A 25,118-nucleotide genomic window follows, 5' to 3' on the forward strand; every position below is an offset into this window, starting at 1 on the left:
ACCAATTTTGTCCAAAGCTTTCTAGCATCCGAGTAAAATATGTCAGGGCGAGATTCACAGTAGTCATAAAGAAAACATAATTTCCCTTGATACTGAGGCCAGTTTATCCCATGGATCCTTAAAAAGAGGATGCTGTATAATACAGTGGATGGAATCCTTGATAGAATCCCTACAATTGGTATAATAAATAAGTTGCTGGGGTGCCTGGGTGTCTCAGTCAGTTAAGTGTCCAACTCTTGATTTTGGCTCAGGTCATGATTTCAGGGTACTGAGATGGAGCCCGCATCGGGCTCCACGCTCAGCAGGGAGTTTGCTTGAGATTCTCTCTCTCCCCCTGCCCCTCCCGCACCACGCGTGCACTTTCTCTCTCAAACAAATAAATCTTGAATGAATGAATGAATGAATGAATAAGTCACATAGCTTTGTAAAGTAATGTTTGACATTATAGCTGAGAACATAACAGTAAATACAATTGACTATAAACAAGTCATCATTGTGCTCTAGGTATGTAGTTCTCCCATGACTGGTCTCTGATGGAGGTAAATTTAGATATGATTCAAGAACACTGAGTGTTCTTTAGACAGCTTTCCTTAAATATATATCACGTCATCGAGCTTCTGATAGGAACTGGGCAGCGGAGAAGTAAATGTTGCAAACTTCGGCAAGATTCTAGAATGTGGGTAATCTACAGATTAAGGATGATCCAAATGCTTTGGCAATCAACCAACAGAAGATAAGGTTAAGGTTTTCTTTTGAAGATTAAGAAGCCTAACTAGGACTCCCGAGTAAATAATGCTCCTCCCTTCACCCCTTTGTGGGGGTGAACTAACACATCTGTACACAAGGACAATTCTGTTCATTTAAAAATAACAAAAAGATAGAACGCAGCCTTTCTCTGTTCTTCTTTCCCTTCCCTCATTTCTGATTTCCCCCATCCCTTATAGGTGCTTTTTAGCAAGTGTAAATATACCTCACTGGAAATTCAGGATCTGGCTATTTGTGTGCCCCTCAGAAGATGACACCAAGGCAGTGTCCTCGGAGATCTGCCAGGCTGGGGAAGGGGATCATGGTCTAAAGAGGAGAAGGAACAGATCTGAAGGCAGATGTGGTCCAAGCTGAGAGGAGAGGGGAAGGGGAACCGGGATCGGTGTGGAAAGAGTGATATATTGTGAGGAAAATGTCACTTCTAAGGGCAGACTTCTCTTTCCATTTTCCACCTTACCATGTGAGTGAAACAGTCTCAAAAGTTTCTGCCAGGTGATGGGGAGAGGTTGCTGCTCAGAGAAACAAAACTAGTTTGCGTGCACGCACACACGCACCCTCCAACAAGTGAATTTGCAAAGCTAACATCCTATATTAATTCTCACAATTGAACTTAAGTCCTGAAATAATGAATTTGAGTTAACTTTGTAGATCGTGTTCAAAAATATGGCCAGCCGCATCTACAGCATTTACCCTCATGGAGTGACCTTCTCTCCTTATGAAGATGAAGTCAACTCTTCCTACATTTCAGGTTTGAATCAGAGTCTGCTGAATGAAACTATTCACCTCTGAGAGGCTGTCATATTTTCTTAGTGTCCTCTTTGCTCAGTAATATAACTTGCGCAGTCAGGTAGTATACAAGTAGGGTATCCTAAAAGTCAGAACCAAACCCTTCTCACTTAGGGATTTTGTTTACCCCAGTGCTTTCCAAATATGGTGTTCTTTGTTGGTGCCATAGCGGCCTCTAGTGGAGCAATCTCTAATGGCGACATGTAATCCAAGGTTCTGTTAAGTGGAGCTTGATAGAAAAATATTCCTTTCCTAATATTAATTGGTTCTAATGAGAACTCACTGTTTGTTTAATGTAATAATTTTGAAAATGAAAAAATTTTGACTCTGTTTTCTTTCAGGCAATAACACCATGATCAGAGCAGTTCAACCAGGGGAAACCTATACTTATAAGTGGAACATCCTAGAGTCTGATGAACCCACAGAACATGATGCACAGTGCTTAACAAGACCATACTATAGTAATGTGGATGTCACAAGGGACATTGCCTCTGGGTTGATCGGGCTACTTCTAATTTGTAAGAGCAGATCCCTGGATAAGCGAGGCATACAGGTATTCTGTCCACAAACTAAACTTTTAGAAATTCCAGGAACTGCTTCAGGCTGGAACAGATTAGGTCTCCTTGCTAAATAATGGGGTCTCTCCTTCTAGAGAACAGAAAATATTATGTTATCTTCTTTAGAGAAAATGTGATAACATTTATTCCTTTGTGGGTTTTTTTTTTCCCTTGTCTATTTTCATCTAGATTCTTACTCTGGAAGGCCGTTCTATAGTGTGACACCATATTTTGTTTTAGTTTGAAGTTCCAGGTCTTCTGCTATGTCATCAGCAAGCCACTTAGCCTCTTTTAATTTCTGCCTTTTATCAAATGGGTAATACCCTCCTAAAAAATTTTTACAGGGTTGTTTTGGGGCTCAGCAAGATACTACCTGGTAAAAGTGTAAAACTCTCTACCAGTCCTTTATTTTTAGAGACCTGCACCAGGGAGATATAAGAGATAATAATTTGGAGACATAGAATCTGGTGAAGTTGGACCCAGACAATTGTCCATCTCTAGTGAGACTAAATTATAGAGAAAAAAGTGAACAAAGAGACAGATCTTCATTGGAGAATAATAGGCTCATATTATTAACTTAAAATTCCCAATCAGGCTAAGCTATAATCAAAGAAGTTCATCCTAAAGCATACAAAATAAATATATGCCTAGAAAAATCAGAAATGGATATTTGAAAGACCTTAATTTATTGAGCTATGAAAGGAAACAGGAAGGGAGAAGTAGAAAGCTTTCCTATTGCAACCTTCTGTTTTATCCTTTGCAACTATTTGGAGCATGTCTAGTCAATCATTCAGGTTGAAAGGTGTCTACTTACAGAAATAACACAACTACACAATTACAGCTGCCATGAGAAGATGGAATTTTTCTATTAGGATGTTTTAGTCTCTAAATTTTCTGATCTGCTTTGTTTGTCTTTGCATCTTACCTTTGGCTCTAACAAGGGCTTTGTACAAAATGGGCTCTCATAAATGCCCGAATTTGTGGCTGCAGTGGCCCCTAGACTGTGTCTCTGGTTTCTGAGAAGAACTCAGTGTTGTGGGTAATCAACTGGAACGTTAATCACTGAACACCGCACTTTTACCCTCCAGAGGGCAGCAGACATCGAGCAGCAGGCTGTGTTTGCTGTGTTTGATGAGAACAAGAGCTGGTACATTGAGGACAATATCAAAAAGTTCTGTGAAAATCCTGAGAAGGTGAAACGTGATGACCCCAAGTTTTATGAATCAAACATCATGAGCAGTAAGTCAAACTACTGTTTTTGTCCATCAGTTTTTCACTCCCGTGCTTAAAGTATGACTGTGCATAAAGGCAGAGACATGGATTAGAATCCACTCACCTCTTACCCTCACTTGCAATCCCGGGATTTGGTGATGAAGTTACTGGGGGATACTATAGCAACCTTTTTACAGCAAGAGGCCAAAAGCTTGTTCTCCTTAAGAAGTCTTCTTGGTCTCGTGCTCCAAATGTGCATGTACGTATATGCGCATGCTTTGGGCACCTCCACTCTGGAGGAACAGGCTGAGGGGTGGGAGTGGTAAGGAAAGGGGCTACAGGCCTTGGTCAGTGGTATATGGGATTTTAGACTGGGTGCAAGGTGAACAGTCTTTATAGCCAGGGCAGAAACAAGGTAAGTAATCCAAAGGTGGAAGGTCAAATCAAACGAAGGCAAAAGGCAGATGGGGAGCCAAGAATCATAAAAAGCCAATCATGAAGAGGTTTGAAGTGAACAGTGAGAATCTTGTTCAGAATAGAAGGAATTCCCTGAGCCAAAGTTCAGGCATTTGCTGTGGTTTTCAATTTCAGCACCTAAAGCCACTGCTATGAGAAGTCTAAGAGAAATTTCAGTAAGCCAGTTAGAAGCAAACTTTGCCATGGTGGTCAGGGTCCCCACCACTATTCCTCAGAGTCAAGAGCCATTATGATCACCTTCTCTGATAGGTAATCTTGGACATGAGGATGACTTCTCCATGGTCTATTCACATAGTTTCAGATGAATTATTGGAATTCTCAGAACTGGCAGGTGCCCTGAAAATAATTCCAAACCGGGAGTTACTCAGCTTTCTTTGCATAATTTCATTTTTGGCAGTGAATCTGTCATAGGTTTGGGCTAGTGCTATCCATTAGAAATTATGTATGAGCCACATATATAATTTAAAATTTTCTAGTAGCCATATGAAAAATTAAAGAGAAATATATCCCAAATATTATCATTTCAACATATAACCAGTATAAAAATTGATGAGATTTGCTTTCTTTATTTTGTACTAGGTCTCTGAAATCTGGTGTGTCTTTTGCACTTAACAGCACATCTCAATTCAGATTATCCACATTTCAAGTGCTCAACAGCCACTTGTATTTAGTGGCCACTGTATTAGACGGTACAGTTATAGACCATTTAGAAGAGCCTCCTGAATGAAATACAAACTAAAAACATATTGTCATTTAAGTGCTCACTAGTGCCAGGCATCATACTAGTATCAGGGCTAGAGTGGGAACGCAGGCATAGGTGGGCCCTGTCCTCATAGAAATCAAACCTGTGGGTGCCTGGGTAGCTCAGTTGGTTGGGCGGCTGCCTTCGGCTCAGGTCATGATCCTGGAGTCCCAGAATCGGGTCCCACATCAGGCTCCCTGCTCAGCAGGGGGGTCTGCTTCTCCCTCTGACCCTCTTCCCTCTCATGCTCTCTGTCTCTCATTCTCTCTCTCTCAAATAAATAAATAAAATCTTTAAAAAAAAAAGAAATCAAACCTGTGATTTTATTACCATGCCTAGAACCTAAGTAAATAAATATACTGCCGAAAGCTCTGTCCCTTTGAAAGATAGTGAAAATGTGTGAACTCGATACTTGAATAAAAACTATAGACTATTTCAATGATAAGAGGGAGCAATAAAAATTGCCAAATGTGCTAAATATGCATGCCTTTTAGGGACATTACTTCTTATTCACCAGATAATGTGTCAAGATGAATTTCTTATATTATGCTTTTCTTCCAGGTAGAATTATTCTAGATAATATTGTAAGTATCATAATCACTGCTTTGACACAACCAAATTAATATTGGGACATTAATCTTAGGTATAATTTAGCCACATGCCCCTTTGTCGGCAGAGGCTTGCATGTTAACAGATTTTACTCTTTCAGCGATCAATGGCTACGTGCCTGAGAGTATACCCACACTCGGATTCTGCTTTGATGACACTGTCCAGTGGCACTTCTGCAGTGTAGGGACCCAGGATGACATTTTGACCATTCACTTCACTGGGCACTCATTCATCTATGGAAAGAGACACGAGGACACCTTGACACTCTTCCCCATGCGTGGGGAATCTGTGACAGTCACAATGGATAATGTTGGTAAGAGCCTGGACACTTGGAGAGGAACCTCTGATCCTTAAAGGTCTGCTGCAGCTTCCCAAACTATCCACAGTTCCTGAGTTTATCTTTCTGATCCCTTACAGGCTTTCCTTTCAATACTTCTCATGATTTCTGTTTGGGGAATTAATTACTTAAATGGGTCTAGTCCTTTAATGTGGGTTCCATTTATCCTTCTCTGGGCTAAGTGAGAAGGAAAGACACAACATCAAAAAGATAAGGTATGACTTTGAGGAGGAAGCATGAACATTCAGCCACAAAAGAGCATTTCTTTTATCAAAACGGCCTTTTCAGTTTTTAAAGCTAGCCATGACACTGTGGGTTATTTAGTGAGCATCAGATACAGTACCTTGGAGGCTGGCCTCAGAGATGCAGCGGAAAGCATGGAAAGCACATGGGCTTTGGAGTTCCTCCTATGTGCTCTGGCACTCAGTATCTCTGTAACCTTGGACATGTTATTCAACCTCACTGAGCTTCCTTGTATTCATCTCAAAAACACAATCACACTTTACAGGGTTGCTTTGGCCATTAATTGTCATATATACCAAGTGCCTAGCACTCAGCAGACACTCAACAAGTGGTAACGATTGAAGATGCCCCAGGAAATCTGTATGCCAGAAAATAATACCATTACAAAGAGATTCAAAATTGCCCTGGGCCCACCTGAATCATTTACTGCTTAGAAATATCTAGATGTTTCTTACATCATCCTCCCCCTCACTTCAGTTTTCAAACAAGATGTGCAGCCAACAAGATGTTTATGATATTCAAAGCCCACTTTATACTTAATTCATCCCTTTTTAAATATATTCTAAAGCAGTGACTCTTAAACTATCTGTGATAAGAGTTTTCTCCTAATCTCCATTGATCAATACTTTCAATCTATATTCTGTTATGTGAGATAAGTGCACTGATCACATGCTTGGATGCACAGCAATGTCAGATTGCTAAGCAGTTTTCTAAACACCTTACACCCAATTTCTCTCCTTATGTCACTATAGGAGATGATTAACTGTTCCCAGATCATCAGTGACCCACAGATCACACTTGTTATCCCTGGCTGAAGTTCGTTGAAAATTATCTGCCACAATGGATCCTAGAGTCTTTACATCTTTTTCTGGGCTTAGAGCTCTCTGTTTTCTCTGTCTCTCTTCTATAGGTACTTGGATGTTAACTACAATGAATTCCAATCCAAGAAACAAAAACCTAAGGCTGAGATTCAGGGATGTTAAGTGTATCCGGGATGATTATGAAGACTCATATGAGATTATATATGAACTTCCAGCATCTACAGTCATGACTACACGGAAAATGCGTGATTCTTCAGAAAACAGGGGTGAAGATGATGATGCTGACTATGATTACCAGAACAACCTGGCTTCATGGTTAGGAATTAGGTCATTCAGAAATTCATCACTGAATCAGAAGGAAGATGAGTTTAATCTTACTGCCTTAGCTCTGGAGAACAATTCTGAATTCATTCCTCCTAGTACCGATACAGCTGTTAGTTCAAATTCCTCTTCCCTAAGTAACATTCACAGGCTTATTGTCTATAACTTTGCAAAGCCTCAAAAAACTCTTCCTCAGCCAACAGCCACCATAGCTCGTCCCCCTCTGGGACACATTGGCTTAGACAAGAACTCAGCTCTCAACCGTTCAACAGCAGAGCATTCCAGCCCTTATTCTGAAGACTCTATGGAGGATCCTCTACAGTCAGATATCAGAGGGATAAGCCTACTTCCACTTGACGCAGAAGGATTCAGGAGTCAAGAACATACTAAGCATAAGGAATCCAAGAAAGGAAGAGAGCACACAGCAAAGCGTAGGTTCTCCCAAGTGGGATTTTCAGCACATAAAACTGGGAGACGTTTAAGCCAAGGCAACTCTTCTCCTTCCAGAATGGGACCCTGGGAAGACCTTCCCAATGATCTATTACTCTTAAAACAAAAGAATCCATCCAAGATTTTGAATGGGAAATGGCATTTGGTGTCTGAGAAAGGTAATTATGAAATAGTCCCAGAGGCTGATGAAGACATGGCTGTTGATAAGCTGCTGGACAGCCCCCAGAATGCCTCAAGGACTTGGGGAGAAAACATCCCTCTCATAAACAAGCACAGAAAGAAGAGTGGCCACCCAAAACTTTCTGGAATTAGAAATAAATCTCTACAAGTAAAACAGGACGAAGAAAACAGTGGATTGAAGAAAATCCATTTTTTAATTAAAACACGAAAAAAGAAAAAAGAAGAGAAGCTTGCACACCACATTCCTCTATCTCCAAGGGGCTTCCACCCTCTAAGAGGAAAGGCCAATACCACATTTTCAGATAGGAGACTTGATCATTCATTGTTACTCCGTAAATCCAATGAAACATCTTTTCCCACAGACCTCAATCAAACATTCCCCTCTGTGAATCTTAGCCTATTAGACTCACTTCCTTACCATAATCATAATCCCTCAAATGACACCAGTCAGACAAGCTCCCCTTTAGATCTTTATCAGACAATACCCCCAGAAGAATACTATCAAACATTCCCTATTCAAGACTCTGGTCAAATGCACTCCACTACAGACTCTAGCCACACATCCCCTCCAGAGCGTGGCCAGATGCTTGACTATGACCTAAGAAATAAGCCATTCCCTACCGACATTGGTCAAATGTTCCCTTCCTTGGAACGTGAAGCCTGGCAGGCAACCATTTCTGCAGATCTCAGTCAACCAAACCTTTCCCCTGATCTCGACCATACAACCCTTTCTCCAGACCTCAGCCAGACAACATTTCCTCCAGACCTTGACCAGACAACCTTTATTCCAGACCTTGACCAGACAACATTTTCTCCAGACCTCAGCCAGACAACCTTTTCTCCAGACCTCGACCAAACAACTTTTTCTCTAGACCTTGACCAGACAACCCTGTCCCCAGACCTTGGCCAGACAACTTCTCCAGACCTTGACCAGACAACACTTTCCCCAGACCTTGGCCAGACAACCTTTTCTCCAGACCTCAGCCAGACAACCTTTTCTCCAGACCTTGACCAGACAACCTTTATTCCAGACCTTGACCAGACAACATTTTCTCCAGACCTCAGCCAGACAACCTTTTCTCCAGACCTCGACCAAACAACTTTTTCTCTAGACCTTGACCAGACAACCCTTTCCCCAGACCTTGGCCAGACAACTTCTCCAGACCTTGACCAGACAACACTTTCCCCAGACCTTGGCCAGACAACCTTTTCTCCAGACCTCAGCCAGACAACTTCTTCTCCTGACCTTGACCAGACAACACTTTCCCCAGACCTTGGCCAGACAACCTTTTCTCCAGACCTCAGCCAGACAACAATTTCTCCAGACCTCAGCCAGACAACCTTTTCTCTAGACCTTGACCAGACAACCTTTTCTCTAGATCTTGACCAGACAACCTTTTCTCCAGACCTCAGCCAGACAACCCTTTCTCCAGACCTCACCCACACATCCTTCTCTCTAGACCTTGACCAGACAATCTTTTCTCCAGACCTCAGCCAGACAACCTTTTCTCTAGACCTTGACCAGACAACCTTTTCTCTAGATGTTGACCAGACAACCTTTTCTCTAGATCTTGACCAGACAACCTTTTCTCCAGATCTCAGCCAGACAACCCTTTCCCCAGACCTCACCCACACACCCTTTTCTCTAGACCCTGACCAGACAGTCTTTTCTCCAGACCTCAGCCAGACAACCCTTTCCTCAGATCTCAGCCAGGAGACTCTCTCATCAGACATCAGCCAGATGACTCTTTCTCCAGACCTCGATCAGATGCTCCCTTCCCCAGACCTCAACCAGGCAACTCTCTCTCCAGACATTAGTCAAACGGCCCTTCTTCCTGATCTAGAGACATCACTTCCTGAGACATCCTACACCCCTGAATCTAGTCAGTCAGTGCTTCTTCCAGAATTTGGTCAGACTTTCTCTTATCCAGACCTAGGTCAGGTGCCATCTCTCCCACCATCTCCTACCCTAAAGAGCAATTTTATGCCAAGAGAACTTAATCCACCCATTGTAGTAGGCCTCAGTGCAAATGGTGGAGATTATATTGAGATTATTCCAAGGCAGAAGGAAGAGAGCAGTGAAGAATACACTGCTGAAATTGATTACGTGGCCTATGATGACCCTTACCAAACTGATACTAGGACAGACATTAACTCCTCCAGAAATCCTGACAACATTGCAGCATGGTACCTCCGCAGCAACAATGGAAACAGAAAATATTATTACATTGCTGCTGAAGAAGTATCCTGGGATTATTCAAAATTCGCTCAAAGGTTTGGCCAAATTTTCTCTTTTTACATTCTCATTTTTCCACTACTGCTAAAAAGATTGTTAAAGTCCAGGGAAATAATTCTGGGCAAATTATGCTAAGTATAATTTAGGTCCCCTATTGCCACTTGCCCTATACAATTTCCTTTGTCAATTCCAAGGTGAGCTTCTCTACGTTAGGGGACATTTGGACAATATAAGAACAATCACTATAAGAAATCTATGATATTCTATAAAGAAGCTACCTCTTCTCTCTTCTGCTCTCACCACACATGTTCCTACCCCCTTTCCTTGCCTCAGTGCAGAGCCCAACCTATCCATAGCTATCTGCTAATCAACATGATTTCATTGAAGTTGGCTTCAAATCCAAATTTGTAATGTAGAAATCTCCTTTTGCACTTGGTTATCAAAAAATATTTTTAAATTGTTTACTGATCAATGTAAAGTATACATCATCTTGGTGATGTTGGATTCAAATTACATGAGATTCCAGTAGCAGAGGCCAAGGATATAAACCAGTTTAGAAAGAAAAAGCAAGTTTATACCTTCTACTGAGGCAGTCATTCAATGATGATTTACCTTGATTTAAACTTGAGTTTTAACTTGGCTTATAGAATCACTCATTTAATAATTTCATTTTTTAAATGAAGGTGTTACACCGAACGGCCCCCAAGATCCTCTTTGGATTTAACATTTCAGGGTTCCAGCCACTCTTCAACCATAAAGTTGAAGGAGTTCATGCAATTTTATAAGTGGCCTAACTTACAACAGAGAGTTTCCAAGGGATCCATAGACATTTTTAAAAGAGTTTTCAATTCAATTCTGCTTAAGAATGGAAAGCCATAATGGGCTGGACTCTGTATTCTGGGATGACAATACAGAGAAAGAAGAGAGGGAGGGACAAGGGGCAAGGCTTAGTCAGCTACAGAGTCTCAGGGACACAGCATGGTGACCATGCTTAAACTGTCTAAATATAAGACACAGCTTTTATAAAAGCTAACGGTTACACTAAAAATAAAAACCAAAGTATAATTAGAGTAAGCAAACACAATGCATGGTATGGCTTACAGACAAAAAAAAATTATTTCATTAATCTGATGTCTGGCATTTCCGTATTAGAACTCTGTTAGTTTAAAACACATTTTCAGGATATGTGGGTGGCTCAGTTGGTTAAACTTACAACTCTTGATTTCGGCTCAGGTCATGATGTCAGGGTTGTGAGATTGAGACCCACGTCGGGCTCCATGCTGGGCATGGAACCTGCTTAAGATTCTCTCTCTCTCCCTCTGCTCTTCCTCCCACCCCCTCCCCCCAAAATAATTAAAAAACACATTTTCCTATGACTTCCTATTTAAATGTAGCACCCATTGCCATATGAGAATAAATAGTTTATCTAGGGATTTCTAGAGGCCTGAAGGAGTAAGATTAAGGGCCTTTCCAAAGTGGAAAGGGATGGAACCAGTTCCTTCAAAATCTTATATACCATTACAGATATGCAACCCATGTTTACGGCAGTCAAAGTTGCTTTACTTGTCCCCATGTGTTCTGTGAAACTGTGTTTGCTTAGTGTCTGGAAGGATGGGGTCGGTAGGGTAGGAACACTGGAAAGAAGGCAAAATGGGTTTCTCTGTTGATGGCTCATGGTGCATAACAAATACTATGAGACTGATGGATGAGCTTTTGGCCTGTTTCCATAGGCTCGGGAAATTTAGGAGTCGGTGAGAAAATATGATGTGCTCCTGCCCCAGACTGAACTGGTGAATTACACAAGGAACAATGTCATTTTAAAAAAGGAAATGAGAAAAGAATGGCTACTTTCAGAGTATAAAACCCCCAGCCATCTAGTGGCCTTCACAGGGGTGACCATTGATACCTGACAGCCCCAAGCCCTGGCACTATCCAATTGCATGGCTTTGTCTGCGTCTGATATTTAAAATCTGCTATGTGATATATGATTATATTTGTTCATTAATGCATTAAACAAAAATCTATCAAGTGCCTACTATGTGCCAGATAACTGGGTAGGTACTAAAAATAAAAGAATGAGCAAATTAGGCCTGATCCCTGACCTCATGGGGTTTTCACTCTAGTATTAGAGTCAGATTCGAATAGATAACCTCACAAATAAATGACACATAATTTACTCTATCTATTAGAGAAATATAAGACTACTACAGGAATATACTATATATACTATAGCAACACTATGGAAACTTAAGGAATAATATAGAGAGATTTGACATATAAACATTTATAGGAGGACTTACCTAAGAAATGATATGTGAGCTCGGATCTGAAAGATATTTACTGGCTTAAGTTTTTACTTAGTCATATTTTCATTCATTTGTTCTTCAAGTACCAATTAAATATTCATGCTAGATATTATACTCAGAAACAGGGATAATTCCCCCAATTTCTTTAAGTGGTCTTTCATTTGTTCTTTTAAACAAATAGTATTCTTATTATTATTTCAGTGAAGACATTGATGATGTTCCAGAGAATACCATATACAAGAAAGTAGTCTTTCGAAAGTACCTCGATAGCACTTTTACCAAACGTGATCCTTTGGGGGAGTATGAAGAGCATCTCGGCATTCTTGGTCCTATTATTAGAGCTGAAGTGGATGATGTCATCCAAGTAAGTCATTTTTTGAGCATTGCTAAGATCATCAGAGGAATTTCCACAAGCACCAGAGGGCTGTAACAGTGAAAGGGACAGGAGGGCTGTAGGTAATTTATTTTCCAAAATTAACAAATAATTACACTTCTTTTCAGAGACTGCTTGCCAAGTAATTAGATAATCTTCAAAAACAATGATCTCAAAAGAAAAGAAAAGAAAAAAAGATCTCATGAATTTATTTCTTCCTCTCCTGAGCTCCTGTTCATTCCATAAAGGCCAATTCTGTTTTCCCCAAGAAACTTTCTTTACTACCCCATCTTCTCCTGCACATTCAATTGTATTGCTCCTTTCAGGCATTCCCATCTAACCCCATTCATACTTTGTTTATGCAATTTTGGTCTCCAGGTTTTTAACTTGAATCCACATGTGCAGGTGTCTCTTCATCAGGAGGCTGGAAACTTATTGTGAGCAAGACCCAAAGCTCATTCATCTTCAAATCTACAGCACCTGCTGTGATCATTTCCTTTGTGCCTAATGTCAATACTTTTGCTTTGAGCCTAAGAACAAACATGTTTTGGTGTTTCTAGGGTAAACTACTTGGGCCCTAGCTCACAGGATGTAGTAAAAATTCGATGAAGTAATATATACGTTACTTTGTACTTGTACGCAATTAATATATCTCACTGTATATATATCTAGGTCTCATTTAATAATTAACCATCTACTTTGGCATATAATTTGGATTTTGCTGGACTTAAGTACATTTGTGGATCATTCTTTGTTCTAGGTTCGTTTTAAAAATTTAGCATCCAGACCATATTCTCTTCATGCCCATGGGCTTTCCTATGAAAAATCATCAGAGGGAAAGACTTATGAAGATGACTCTCCTGAATGGTTTAAGGAAGATAATGCTGTTCAGCCCAACAGCAGTTATACATATGTATGGCATGCCACCACTCGATCTGGGCCGGAAAATCCTGGTTCTGCCTGCCGGGCTTGGGCCTACTACTCAGCAGTAAACCCAGTGGGTACATCCACTGAAAGTTTTTGTCATTCCCCTAACCTCATAACCTGAGTCCACCAGATGGAAGGGTCAAGATGATTTCTCATTAAATGTCTTTCTTTCCATGAGGGATGTATAAGGATTGTGGTCAACAGTCTATAGCAACTTGTCTTCACATGACCATGAGAGAGAAGCATGTGCTCAGTGGTGAGGAGTGAGGGGTACTGAAGTGGTTGACCCCAGTCAGAGTGACTACCTTTGCAGAGGGAAGACATTTTTTTCAATTTCCTTGAGCAAGTATTAGCTTTCTTTTGCTCCTTGTGAGAGAGCTGCAAAGTCAAGATGCCTTCGTTTTGGGATTGGTAGAGAGAGAGCACAGACTTCGATTTCAATCGCTATCCTGTCACTTACTGTGTGGGCCTGGGAAAGTTACTTGACCTCTCTCAGCCTCAGTTTCTAAAGTTAAAAATGAGAAAACAGTAGGCACTTGGTAATATTTGTTTAATAAGTGAGCTTATTTTTATTATGCAAGATTGTTGTCTGAATTAAAGAAGATACTACCAGCAAAATATTTACTATAATAGTAGATGCTCAATAAATAGTAATTATAATAGTAGTGATATTGTCATTAACATTATCATTACTGCCATGCTGAGATAAAGGACTAATCAGAGGAAGGGATGATGAGTGCCACAGAATCAGATGATCAGATGATACCCAGGCTTAGTAAGCTCTTCATTTGTAATCTTCAAATTCAGAGCCCCTGAGGTTTCCTTTTCTATATAATCAGTGATTGTCAGTAGGGCAAAGGAAATTCCGAGAAAGAAAATCTGTGCATTTTGCTCCTACTGTCTTCCAGGAAAAAGATATCCATTCTGGCTTGATAGGTCCCCTTCTGATCTGTCAAAAAGGAGTACTTGATAAGAGCAACACGCCAATGGATATGAGAGAATTCATCTTACTTTTTATGGTCTTTGATGAAAAGAAGAGCTGGTATTATGAAAAGAAGGCCCAGTCTACAAGGTCTTGGAGACTTGCATCCTCAGAAGGAAAAAACTCCCATGAGTTTCATGGTATTTTCCTCTGACTTTGATCTAATCTCTGAACTAAATCACACAGGGTGACCATGATTCTTGCCCTAGGTCTTCATAAGATTAGACAGGAAGTGCTTCTGAAGAATCAGGAGCTACGACCCACACCAGGTCCTTAAATGTCTGAGGGCTGATGTTGCCCAACAGGTGGTGCTGCACATATAGGAGCTAGAGAAGGTCTGAAAGAGAGCACAGTAGCCTGCTGCAGAACAAACCCAACCAACCAACCAACCAACAAAAAGCCAGTGTGCGGCAGCTGGTAGCATGAATCAAAAAGGAATTGGCATTACTCTGCAATATAAACAGTTAATAAACCTGTTCCGTGATCGCTAAAGGAACGATTGTTTGTCTAGAAGAAGTGATCATCCCTGTATACTTTCTAAAGAAGAATGATGGTGGCAGTTCCAGCTGTCAGCAGTTCTCAGGTGGCATCCGAAGCATCTAGAACAAAACAAGATAGGACACTGGGTAGTTGGGTGATAGGAGAATCATGGCAACGGAGCATCTTTTGGGGGGGTGGGGGGTGAAACATAGGTACACTGAACTCCATTTCTAGGCTTTTCAGCCCAGGGCACTTGGTCTCAGGGGTGGGAAGCACACTTTTCTGAAAACCTCCCAACCTAGTGAGAAAGTGTAGCCCCAGAATCAGATAGGCTTCTCTCTTGGCTATCCCATTACTTCTGAGTACCCTCGAGCTACTGCTTCCCAATTCCTCAAAGAAAAAGTAAAATGCACCGGATATAGCTTAGTTTTAAATGTACGGTAGTTGAAGTCTCTGTAATTAGGTAATCCCCATGGTGTAGTATTTATCAGGGTACCTGCTGAGCAGACCACCTGACTTCCCAGCCTCAAACTCAGCACCTGGCCTTTGCAGTATGTGTTCAGTAATTGTGTGTTGAATTAGTGAATAAATGAATGAATCCTATCACTCAGTTCAATTTATCAAATGTTTACTGAGCACCTGCTATGTTGAGAGTCTTCATTCCATATCCTAATGAGTTAGCAATGCTGACCTAAGAATCACTTGAGATCCATTTCCTGCCCAGATGAGGGAGTAAGGACTGGTGTTAGGAGTGGGAAGACAGGTGCTCTCATACCTAATGTAACCTTGAGGGTGCGAAGATGATCTCAACTCCCCTCCCTCCCCAAATTCACTTGCTCAGTTCCTGAAACTCCATAGTAGTTCTTTTAACTTTAGAATAACATTACTAATAAAAACTTCACTCACTTCAATCTCAGTTAAATGCATCGTAGCCCAAAGCTGTATCATTAACATTTTGTATTATTTTTTAAGGTGATTAAGTTTGTCAGGTGATTTAAACACACACACACACACAGACACACACACACACACAGACACACACACACACACACACACACACGTTTCACTGAGTGGAGAGTGGATGAAGCCTGAGAACCCTAGACGTTTAAGCTGGGAAGGGGACAGAGGAGCTATATCATAAAATGAGAGAATAAACATGAACCTCGGTCATCTGCCTTCCTAATTTTGCCTAGAACTATCTCTGAATTTAGTAGGCCTCTGGGTGATGTGTTATGTATCCCCTCACACTCTTTCCTCTAACCACTGGAGTTTACTTATCTGGCTCATATCAGTCTTTCTGTTTCTGTAGCACAGGAAAATCCATACTATAAATGTCAAGGATAAGTGAGTGAAGCAGAGAGAAGGGGGAGTGTGAGGTGCGTGGTGGAGAGTGGTAAATTCTGTGGGAAACTGCTGTAGGCTGGCGTGAGGTTTAGCCTTTCACTCATATCAGAACACCCTGGGGTCCTTACTATATGCCTGGGCAGGCGGAGTGATAGGAAGATGGGTGGTAAGGTGGGATGCCTCAGACCTCTTTAGCAGCCTCTCTGCAGATTTCTAATTGATTGCAACTTTCTGTCCTTTCAGCCATTAATGGAATGATCTACAACTTGCCTGGCCTGAGAATGTACGAGCAAGAATGGGTGAGGTTGCATCTGCTGAACATGGGCAGCTCCCGAGACATTCATGTGGTTCACTTTCATGGCCAGACCCTGCTGGAAAATGGCACTCAACAGCACCAGCTCGGGGTCTGGCCCCTGCTGCCTGGTAAAGATCTGCACAATGAAAAGAGATCCCTGCTGAAAAATGGCTAGAGAAGGCAATCTGGGCAACTGTCACTGTCCCTCATTCCCTCCTATGCATTTACTTCTTAAGGGTTGGACATGGTTTCTGGCATAGATCCTGAGCAGAGACATATCCCCAAACTGCATACAGAGTACAGAAAAGTCTGCTAATATATCCACTCTTTGCAGCACCACACAGGCTATATGTGGGTCTCAACTCAGTTCTACAGAGATGCTATGTCTAATGCAGTTTTTCCCAAGCCACTGTGTGTCACGTAGGCCAGGTCTTAAACAGATTATAAAAATGAATCCCACAGGGCTCAGGCAGCTAAGGCTTTCTGTTGGGAAGGAGATTAAAAACTTACTAGGGTTTTGGGATTCTTGAATTCTTGAATTCTATTCCTCACACTCTCACTTTGATACCTTTGGGCAAGTGACTACAGGAATCTTAATCTTAAACTGACTCATGAGGCTATTTGAAGAGGAAAAAAGGTGGTTTTTTTTTTTAATGATTATAAAAGCTAAAGGATAAGAGGGGTATTTAGAACTTTTCATGTACAAAATAATGAAAAGGTTTAAACAAACCAGCCATCACAAAGGATTTTTATGTGCCAGCAAGTTGTTTGTAGGTGTATCTGTGTGTGGTAGGTGTGTGGGTAGGGTTATGAGTACTAGGTGCTGCTGATTCTCAAACTGTAACGGGCATAGTAAAATTCTAGGAAGCTGGTTAAAATGCAAAGGCTAAGGCAGAGATTTTGCTTTCAGAGACTCTGATCTGGTAGATCTTGGGATCTTCGGCAGGTGCCAGGGACTCTGCATTTTTAACAAGCAGCCTACTTTCCACAAACACTCTGAGAAGCTAATGAAGGCAGTCAGTCCCTCGCCACTTTGAATGGAGAAGTTGCTATGTGAGTCAGCCTTAGAAGGGCACAGCAGTCCAAATGGGACTGGTTTGGTTAAGAAGGAGGAAAGGGTGTTCTTGTTTGTTTATTCAGAGCTGTGGCTCATTAATAAAGCTATAAAGACCCACTCTCTTAAAATCAGAGACAAGAGGGGATAAGGTAAACTTATTCCTTACTTTTCACCAAATGTAAATTGCCAGATCAGTCCTCCTGTCCATGAGCCTGTGGGAAACACTGAGAAGCTAGAATTGGCTGGCCCATCCAAATCTTCAAATCTAAATTATCTGTATTGGAGGGAGTGGAAGGCTGCAATCTTTTTAGTGTGCTAAAGGAGGATGACCATCAGCTATTAATTTTCACTCACAATCTGGAAAATAGACATGAATTACAGTCAGCAGAATTTAAGTATTAACTGGCAATGGGTAGCATTAAATATCAGAATGGATAATCAGAGGTTTCAGAAATGTCATTCTTTCAGTGATTTTCTGAAACAATTTAGGTGCATCTCTATCCAAATATGTAGACTTAATAGAAAATTTGCAAACATGGGAGAAGGATGTTTGATTTTAATTTTCTTATTAAAAAAAAAAGAAAAACCAAAGAAATGAAAGGAGAGAAAGGAAACTTGTACAGTATTCTTGAGGTCCAGTGATGAGTCATTCAAGGTCATTTTCAACCTTAGGACTCAGAAGCTGTGCTGTGTATGGGTTAGCTTGTAACATTATATATAGATAACTGAAAGTTTCTTTTTAGTAAGGGATGTTAGAGATTTTTTTAAGTCCCTGGGCAATTTATTTTTACTAACGTGTATGTGTGTCACTGCTTTGTTTTGTTTTTCTGTTTGTTACACCTCTAGTCCTGCCTAAGAGAAATGGATCATTCTTAATTTCTTTTCTAAAGCCTCTTGTGATGCAGGGATTTAGGATTCTTTGATAGCTGTCAATTAATATTGTTAATTTGGGGTGTGTAATGTTGTCCTTCACTCTCTATTTTAGGTTCATTTAAAACTCTTGAAATGAAGCCATCAAAATCTGGCTGGTGGCTCCTCAACACAGAGGTGGGAGAAAACCAGAGAGCAGGGATGCAAACACCATTTCTCATCATAGACAGAGGTACCATCCAAGAGCCACGTGATGTTTTCAGCAGGAGGGTCCCTGCTGGAACATCACTAACTCTTAGGTTGGAAATATTGAACTCTGGGAACTCTGCATGACAGAGGGAGAATGTGTACCAGTAACTGCTTTTATTCTGACCCATCATCAGATTGTGCCACAAACATCAATCTCCTAGGAAACTTAAACCATATATTTCAGCCCAAAGGCATTCTTCTTAGTTGGGGAACCAATATAAAGTGTCTTCCTTCATAATGTGTGATTTGTGGGAAAGTGAATGTACGAAATTTTCCAGACTCCTTGAGTAGAGGAGGAAAAAGATACCAGGAATTCAACAATGACTAGGATAGTCTCTGAACTTGGCATTTCAGTATTTGAGAAATCATTCCCATCTGCCCATCTGCCCAGCCAGCCAGGCAGCATTTATTAAGTACTTGTTGAGTACCAAGCACTGTGTTGACATCCAGATATCTCAGTGGCTGGCATTTTCTTTTGTGATCAGAATGTAAATAACTCTGTAACTTTCAGGTCAACTTTTGGGAACATAGACTTAAAAGGGGTAATACTTAATGTTGTAAAATGGCTTATTTTAAGATACAAGCAGATGGAAATCTGTTTAAAACTAATTGAATTTCGGGATTTCCATGGTTTTCCTCTAGGGTATCACTATTTCTGGTAAAGACTAGCACCAGTCTTGCTAGTACATTTACCATTTTATGATCAGACATATTTAAGTCGGTGCCACATAAGGTAGGTGAAACTATCGAATTACTGACTCACCAGAGGTATGATCTCTAGCCATGCAGCTTTTACGTTGTTATATGTATTTTCTAAGCAAAAATTATTCATTGCTCTGTTTGTGTGTGTGTTTTGTTTTTGTTGTTGTTGTTGTTGTTTTGTTTTTGTTTTTTGTTTTTTAGAATGTAAGATGCCAATGGGACTAAGTAATGGTATCATAGCTGATTCACAGATCAAAGCTTCTGAGCATTTGGGTAAGTAATAGCATCATAGCCTTTGGAAGCCATCTCCTACAGTTGTGCAGTATACAGCCTGAAAAACAACCCATGACAACCCTACCTGTTCAATCTATGGATCATTGCTCCTCTCTGGGCTTTTCTCTACCACATGGTAAAGTAGCTCCATCTTGAGGTGCTCATCTGGTAAAGGAAGGAGCAATATGACAGGTGCTAAAACCTGTTGGCATTCCTTTATCACTGCCACCCTCTCTGGTGTATAATGTTCACAAAGAGTCTGTCCCAAGGAAGACCAAGAGCTAGGGCTCCTCAGAATTTCTGAGGCAGTCCAACCTCTCAGCAGAGATTGAGCAAGGAGGGGATCCCTTACTCCTACAACTATGTACCCGTTTCCAAAACTCTCCCCATTCATCCCCATTCCAGGTTTGATCACAAACATAATATTCTAGCCAGATTCACAAGGTCTTATTGGCCAGATACTAACTATTCTCCTGATTAATAGGGCTCTTTGTTGTGCCAACCATTCCTCTATTCAAGAAAGTTTGCTGAAAAAAAAAAAAACCTAAGCCCAAGAGGTCAGTTGCAAGGGATCATGAGGCTCCCATAATCCCTCCCACATCCTCCCCTTAGGCAAGCACACTCAGCAGCAACCACATCAACATAACTGAGAAAAGATAAACATAACCTGTATGCAAGAAAGGGGGTGGGTGGTGGTTGACAGCTGACCAAGCACAGACCTGAAGCCAGGAATATTTCGTCATCATGAACTGATTTAGTAGCTGAGGTCCGTGTCAGCTGCCTGGTCTCCTAACTTCAATAGAAGCTCCTGCAGAGATCTGGTTTTCCACTGGGACTAAACTTACTTGGGAAATTGCTAGTTATATGTTTTGGGGTTTTTTTTTTTTTTAATTCAGAATAAATTTTTTTCTTTTTTGGATTTAGGTTATTGGGAGCCCAAATTAGCAAGATTAAACAATGGTGGGTCATATAATGCTTGGATCACAGAAAAACCTTCAACAGACCTTGAGTCTAAACCTTGGATCCAGGTATATCTTATTAACCTGATAATATTTACAGTACCATAATAATAAAATGACAGTGATTTAATAATTTCTCTTTGTTGTTCTTGCAATGTTCTAGGCACTATCCTAAGTACTTTACTTACTCAAAAATGAACCCTATGAGATTAGTTCTGGTAACAGCCTAGATATCCTTTGTACAGATGATAAAAACTAAGGCACAGAGGGACTAATTAAGTGCCGAAAGTCAGGCACAGCTAGGAAGTGGCTGAACTTGGATTCAAGTCCAGGTACTCTGCTCACATATGGATTTGTATCTAGCCATTTGATTAGTACTTAGACCTTAGGTGCTGGCTGTTTAGTTCTAAAGAATGCTGGTTACACAGTGAATTAAGGAAGGCAGTGTGTGACTTGTTGACAAGGACAGTCTGTGCAATGGCTCTGCTATATTGCAGGTAGACATGCAGAAGGAAGTCGTATTCACAGGGATCCAGACTCAAGGTGCCAGACAGTATCTGAAGTCCTACTACACCACAGAGTTCTCTGTGGCATACAGCTCTGACCGGACAAACTGGCAGATCTTCAAAGGGAACAGCACAAGGAATGTGATGGTCTGTGTGCCTTGTTTCTTTCTGAGTCTCAAGACTCACCCTAGGCTCACCAGGTTGCAATGACTATGCCTATCATTATGCCTTTTTAAAAAATACCTTTCTGGGTGGTTGAAATACAAATGGTTTTCTTAGGGCCTTATGAATGAAAGTTGTACAATGATAGGCCAGTTTTTATAAATTAAAGGGATAAGCCTGACTTATGACACTTCAAAACTCCACCAAAAATCACTTTTTGATCAAACTAAATACCCAGAGTTCTCTGATTGGCAGATGGTGGACAGCAGAGTCTTGTGCCTTAAGGGGCTCATGCTAAAAACTGGCCTCTAAGAGTTTTGATTATACTAACTTTGACATTTTATTGTGTTCTTTGTTTCAGTGTACCTGAAGGAAATGGCAGTGTTAATACCAGTTATGTGCTGAGCAGTGTGCTTTTCAGACTTTTTTTTTTTTTTTTTTTTCCCCTGCCCTGACTGAGGAGTGACAATCCCCTGTTGGGTCTTTCTGAGACTCAGCCAGGATTATTCCCAAAAACCCATGTGTACTAGCCCTAACTCCTCTTCCTCCCTAATCCCCTTTCCAAAGAGAGCTATCAGAATGTAAGGAGTCAGTCTGCCATTATTACAACTGATAACTTTCAATCTGTTTCATTTTTTCCTATAAATCATTTACTATTTTACTAGTTTCTGTATTATCATTAGCTATCTCTAGTAATAAATTATTTGCACTATACCTTAGAATAGATCACGAAAATCTCAAATTGTAGCCCTTACTAATCAGTCTTGGAGAGAGAACACAGATTACAGTTAGAGTTCATACCTTCAAGACTTTTGCACTTATATTCATGAGGAATATTGGTGTGTAGTTTTATTTTTTTGTATTTTTTCTGGTTTTGATATCAGAGTAATACTGGCTTCATGAAATAATTTGGGAAGCATGCTCTTCTGTTTTCTGGGAGAGATTTTCTAGAATCGGTGTTAATTCTTTAAATATTTGTAGAATTCACCGGAGAAACTATGTGGGCCTAGAGATTTCTTTTCCAGGAACTTTTAAATTACAAATACAATTTCTTTAATAGTTACTGGCTGTTCACATTATCTATTTCCTATTGGATAAGTTGAGATCATGTTTTTCTAATTGATCCATTTCCTCTAAGCTGTTAAATTTATGTGCATAGAATTGTTTGTAGTATTCTCTTAGGCTTTTGATGTCTGCAGGGTCTACAGTGATATTGATATTAGTGAATGTGCATCTCTTCTCTTTTTGCTTTGTCATTCTTGCTAGATATTTGCCTTTTTTAAAAATCTTTTCAAAGAACTGGATCTGTTTCATTGTTTTTATCTATTATTTTTCTAGTTTTCAGTCTTGTGCTTTTATTTTCTGTCTTAGCTGGCACTTTCTGACACTGGTCTGGCAAGGAAAGGGGCTGGGGCACACCTCATCACTGCCAGGTGGACTTCGAAGTCCAGGTTCCCCAATGAAGGAGGACCGCTCCTCTTTGCTCTTGGGTGGGAATGGGAGAGTCTCCACTGATACTATAGTGGTGGGAGCCTTATTAGGAGCTGGTGGGGATGAAAGTCCTGGGTTCCTATTTGGCCTTCTCTAACACAATCCCAGTGAGGGTGTTGGGGTGTCTTGTTACAGTCTTATGAGGATGGAAGTCTAGGCTCCCCACTTGGCCTTTGCTGTTCTGGGTGGAGGAGGGGCCACAGTGTTTTCTATGATGTTTAGCTAGAAGTAGAGCAATTACTGTCTGAAAGTTCTGTCTTGCTAGACTGCCCTTTCCTGGTCCTGTGGCTAAAGAAAGGAGGTTTTCGCCAGAGCTTTTTTTTTTTTTTTGTCTATACCCAGTGGTGTTTCCTGGTTGCTGGCTTCTTCACTTCCGAATCTGGGATATATGAGACAAAAATAAAACCCAGGGAGCCCACTACCATGTTGTTCCTTGGGTCCCAAGAACCCTAACCCATCTGCCTTCTCTTCATCTTTCAGTGGCTTCCTGTTTTAGTTATACTTAGCAGGAGGAACAAGGCAAAGTACATCTACACCATCTTCCTGAAATGAAAGTATCTCCAGTTACTTAAGACCAAGTGATTTAATTCAGGCCACAGGAAAACTTAATATGACAATATTAAATTAAACTGAAACTTTATTATAAAATCACTTTATAAAGAATTGTTCCATAACTAAGCTTTCCTCTTTTCCTCTAGTATTTTGATGGCAATTCGGATGCCTCTACAATAAAAGAGAATCAGTTTGACCCACCTATTGTGGCTAGATATATTAGGATCTCTCCAACTAGATCCTATAATAGACCTGCCCTTCGATTGGAGCTGCAAGGTTGTGAGGTTAACGGTAAGAAACGAAGATGCATTATTGTCTCGCTGCCTCATAGAGAATCAAGCTTTAGTAGATACGGAAGAATGGGTAGAATTATTAGTTCTCTTCAATCACAGAGGTGCCTAGAAAAACCTTGGTGAAACAGGTCCTGCTCAGGTAAACTGCTCATTTACATTGTGACCTGGACTAAGACTGTTCTACCAGCCAGCAGGCAGGCACATCTCCGAACAGTGCCAGGATGGCGTGGGCCCTCCAAGGAAAGGCCCTAGCTTCGAATAACGGCCATTGGCCCATTGCAATAAGAACTAAGATTCAGACTAGGCCCGACTCTTCTGAAGTCCAAAAGGTCACACTCAGGCTTTAATGTAATGAACGTATCTAGCAACATTACTGGCATGTATTAGATGTTCAGTGAATGTTTTTGAAATCTAAACTGCTTACCAACTTCCTGAAACTTTTTTTTAAGATTTATTTATTCATTAGAGAGAGAGAGAGAGCTGACGGGGAGGGGCAGAGAGAGAGGGAAAGAGAGAATCTCAAGCAGACTCCCTGCTCAGCACAAACCCCGAAGTAGGGCTCGATTCACGACCCTGAGCTCGAATCAAGAGTTGGATGCTTAACCAGCTGAGCCACCCAGGCGACCCCCCAGTTTCCTGAAGCTTTGATTGAACTCTGCATTCTGTTTGGCACTCTATGAAGGTACTCAAACTTTTTCTATGTAAGCTGCTGTTTTTCAGGGGATATAACGTGACCTATGGTATAAATAAATCCAGGTAATCATAAATGGCCAGAATAAAATTCTAATATGTAGAACAAAGAGTCACTGTTTTTTTCTTTATATGGTATGTGATGTAAATGGTAGTTTGTTCAGATCAGAGAGTCAAACTACTCTAAAATGTGACATTCAACTCTGTTAATCTCTTCAAAACATTTATTTTCTATTCAAGAAGCATTGCTTTTTTAAAAATCTCTTCATTTTCTTGATATAATCAGTATTAGCTGTAGGTTTTCTTTTTTTAAATCTTTTTTTCATGGAGAAAGATATCACTTCAAGAAAATGTCAGCATGATTTACCCCCAAGAACAAAGCATCACAGAGATGATGATGATGATGGGCAGTCGGCTGGGCTCACTCACTAGCTATGTTTCTCATATTCACAGACCAGCTTTGAGGGACTGACATGCAAGTGCACACCTTGGCAAAATTCTAAATGGTGCATAACATGAATCACCCTCAAAGGGTTGAAAATAAACTGTTGAATGTGACTACCGAGAGTCCACTGTATCTTCTTCTTTGTAGCATTTTTTAGAAAGAGAAATAGAATATATTCTCATATACATAGATACTGCAGGAGTATTTTCTACCTCAAAGAAAAGACAGAAGTTTCCATGCCTCTTTGGAGGAGGAAAATACTTTTAAATATTTAGAACATAGTGTTTGGGTATCAGACTTCCTGGGCTCCAATTTAGTTTCTGATTCTGCTAGCAGTGTTACTTCAGACAAGTTACTTTTTCTTGCTGTGCTTTTGTTTTTTCACTTATAAAATAGAGGCAATTAGGAGCATCAGGCAATACATGT

General features: G+C 40.6%; 1 protein-coding gene across 4 annotated transcripts in view; it reads left to right on the plus strand.

The window, feature by feature from the left end:
- F5 (coagulation factor V) overlaps positions 1–25,118 on the plus strand; it is a 70,389-nt gene that overhangs the window by 39,478 nt on the left and 5,793 nt on the right. For 3 of the 4 annotated variants that reach the window (XM_035722431.1, XM_035722432.1, XM_035722433.1), the window contains 14 exons: positions 1,414–1,513; positions 1,893–2,104; positions 3,197–3,347; positions 5,249–5,461; positions 6,639–9,774; positions 12,244–12,406; positions 13,176–13,412; positions 14,251–14,464; positions 16,392–16,571; positions 18,486–18,602; positions 19,523–19,594; positions 20,519–20,622; positions 21,051–21,206; positions 23,411–23,555. In XM_035722431.1, the coding sequence (XP_035578324.1) occupies positions 1,414–1,513; positions 1,893–2,104; positions 3,197–3,347; positions 5,249–5,461; positions 6,639–9,774; positions 12,244–12,406; positions 13,176–13,412; positions 14,251–14,464; positions 16,392–16,571; positions 18,486–18,602; positions 19,523–19,594; positions 20,519–20,622; positions 21,051–21,206; positions 23,411–23,555 (5,200 nt within the window). The remainder of the gene's footprint in view (positions 1–1,413; positions 1,514–1,892; positions 2,105–3,196; positions 3,348–5,248; positions 5,462–6,638; positions 9,775–12,243; positions 12,407–13,175; positions 13,413–14,250; positions 14,465–16,391; positions 16,572–18,485; positions 18,603–19,522; positions 19,595–20,518; positions 20,623–21,050; positions 21,207–23,410; positions 23,556–25,118) is intronic. The other variant, XM_035722434.1, reaches the window with a different exon arrangement.

Source organism: Zalophus californianus, chromosome 10 (genome assembly GCF_009762305.2).
Source record: "Zalophus californianus isolate mZalCal1 chromosome 10, mZalCal1.pri.v2, whole genome shotgun sequence".
In the NCBI taxonomy this organism is placed as follows: domain Eukaryota; kingdom Metazoa; phylum Chordata; class Mammalia; order Carnivora; family Otariidae; genus Zalophus; species Zalophus californianus.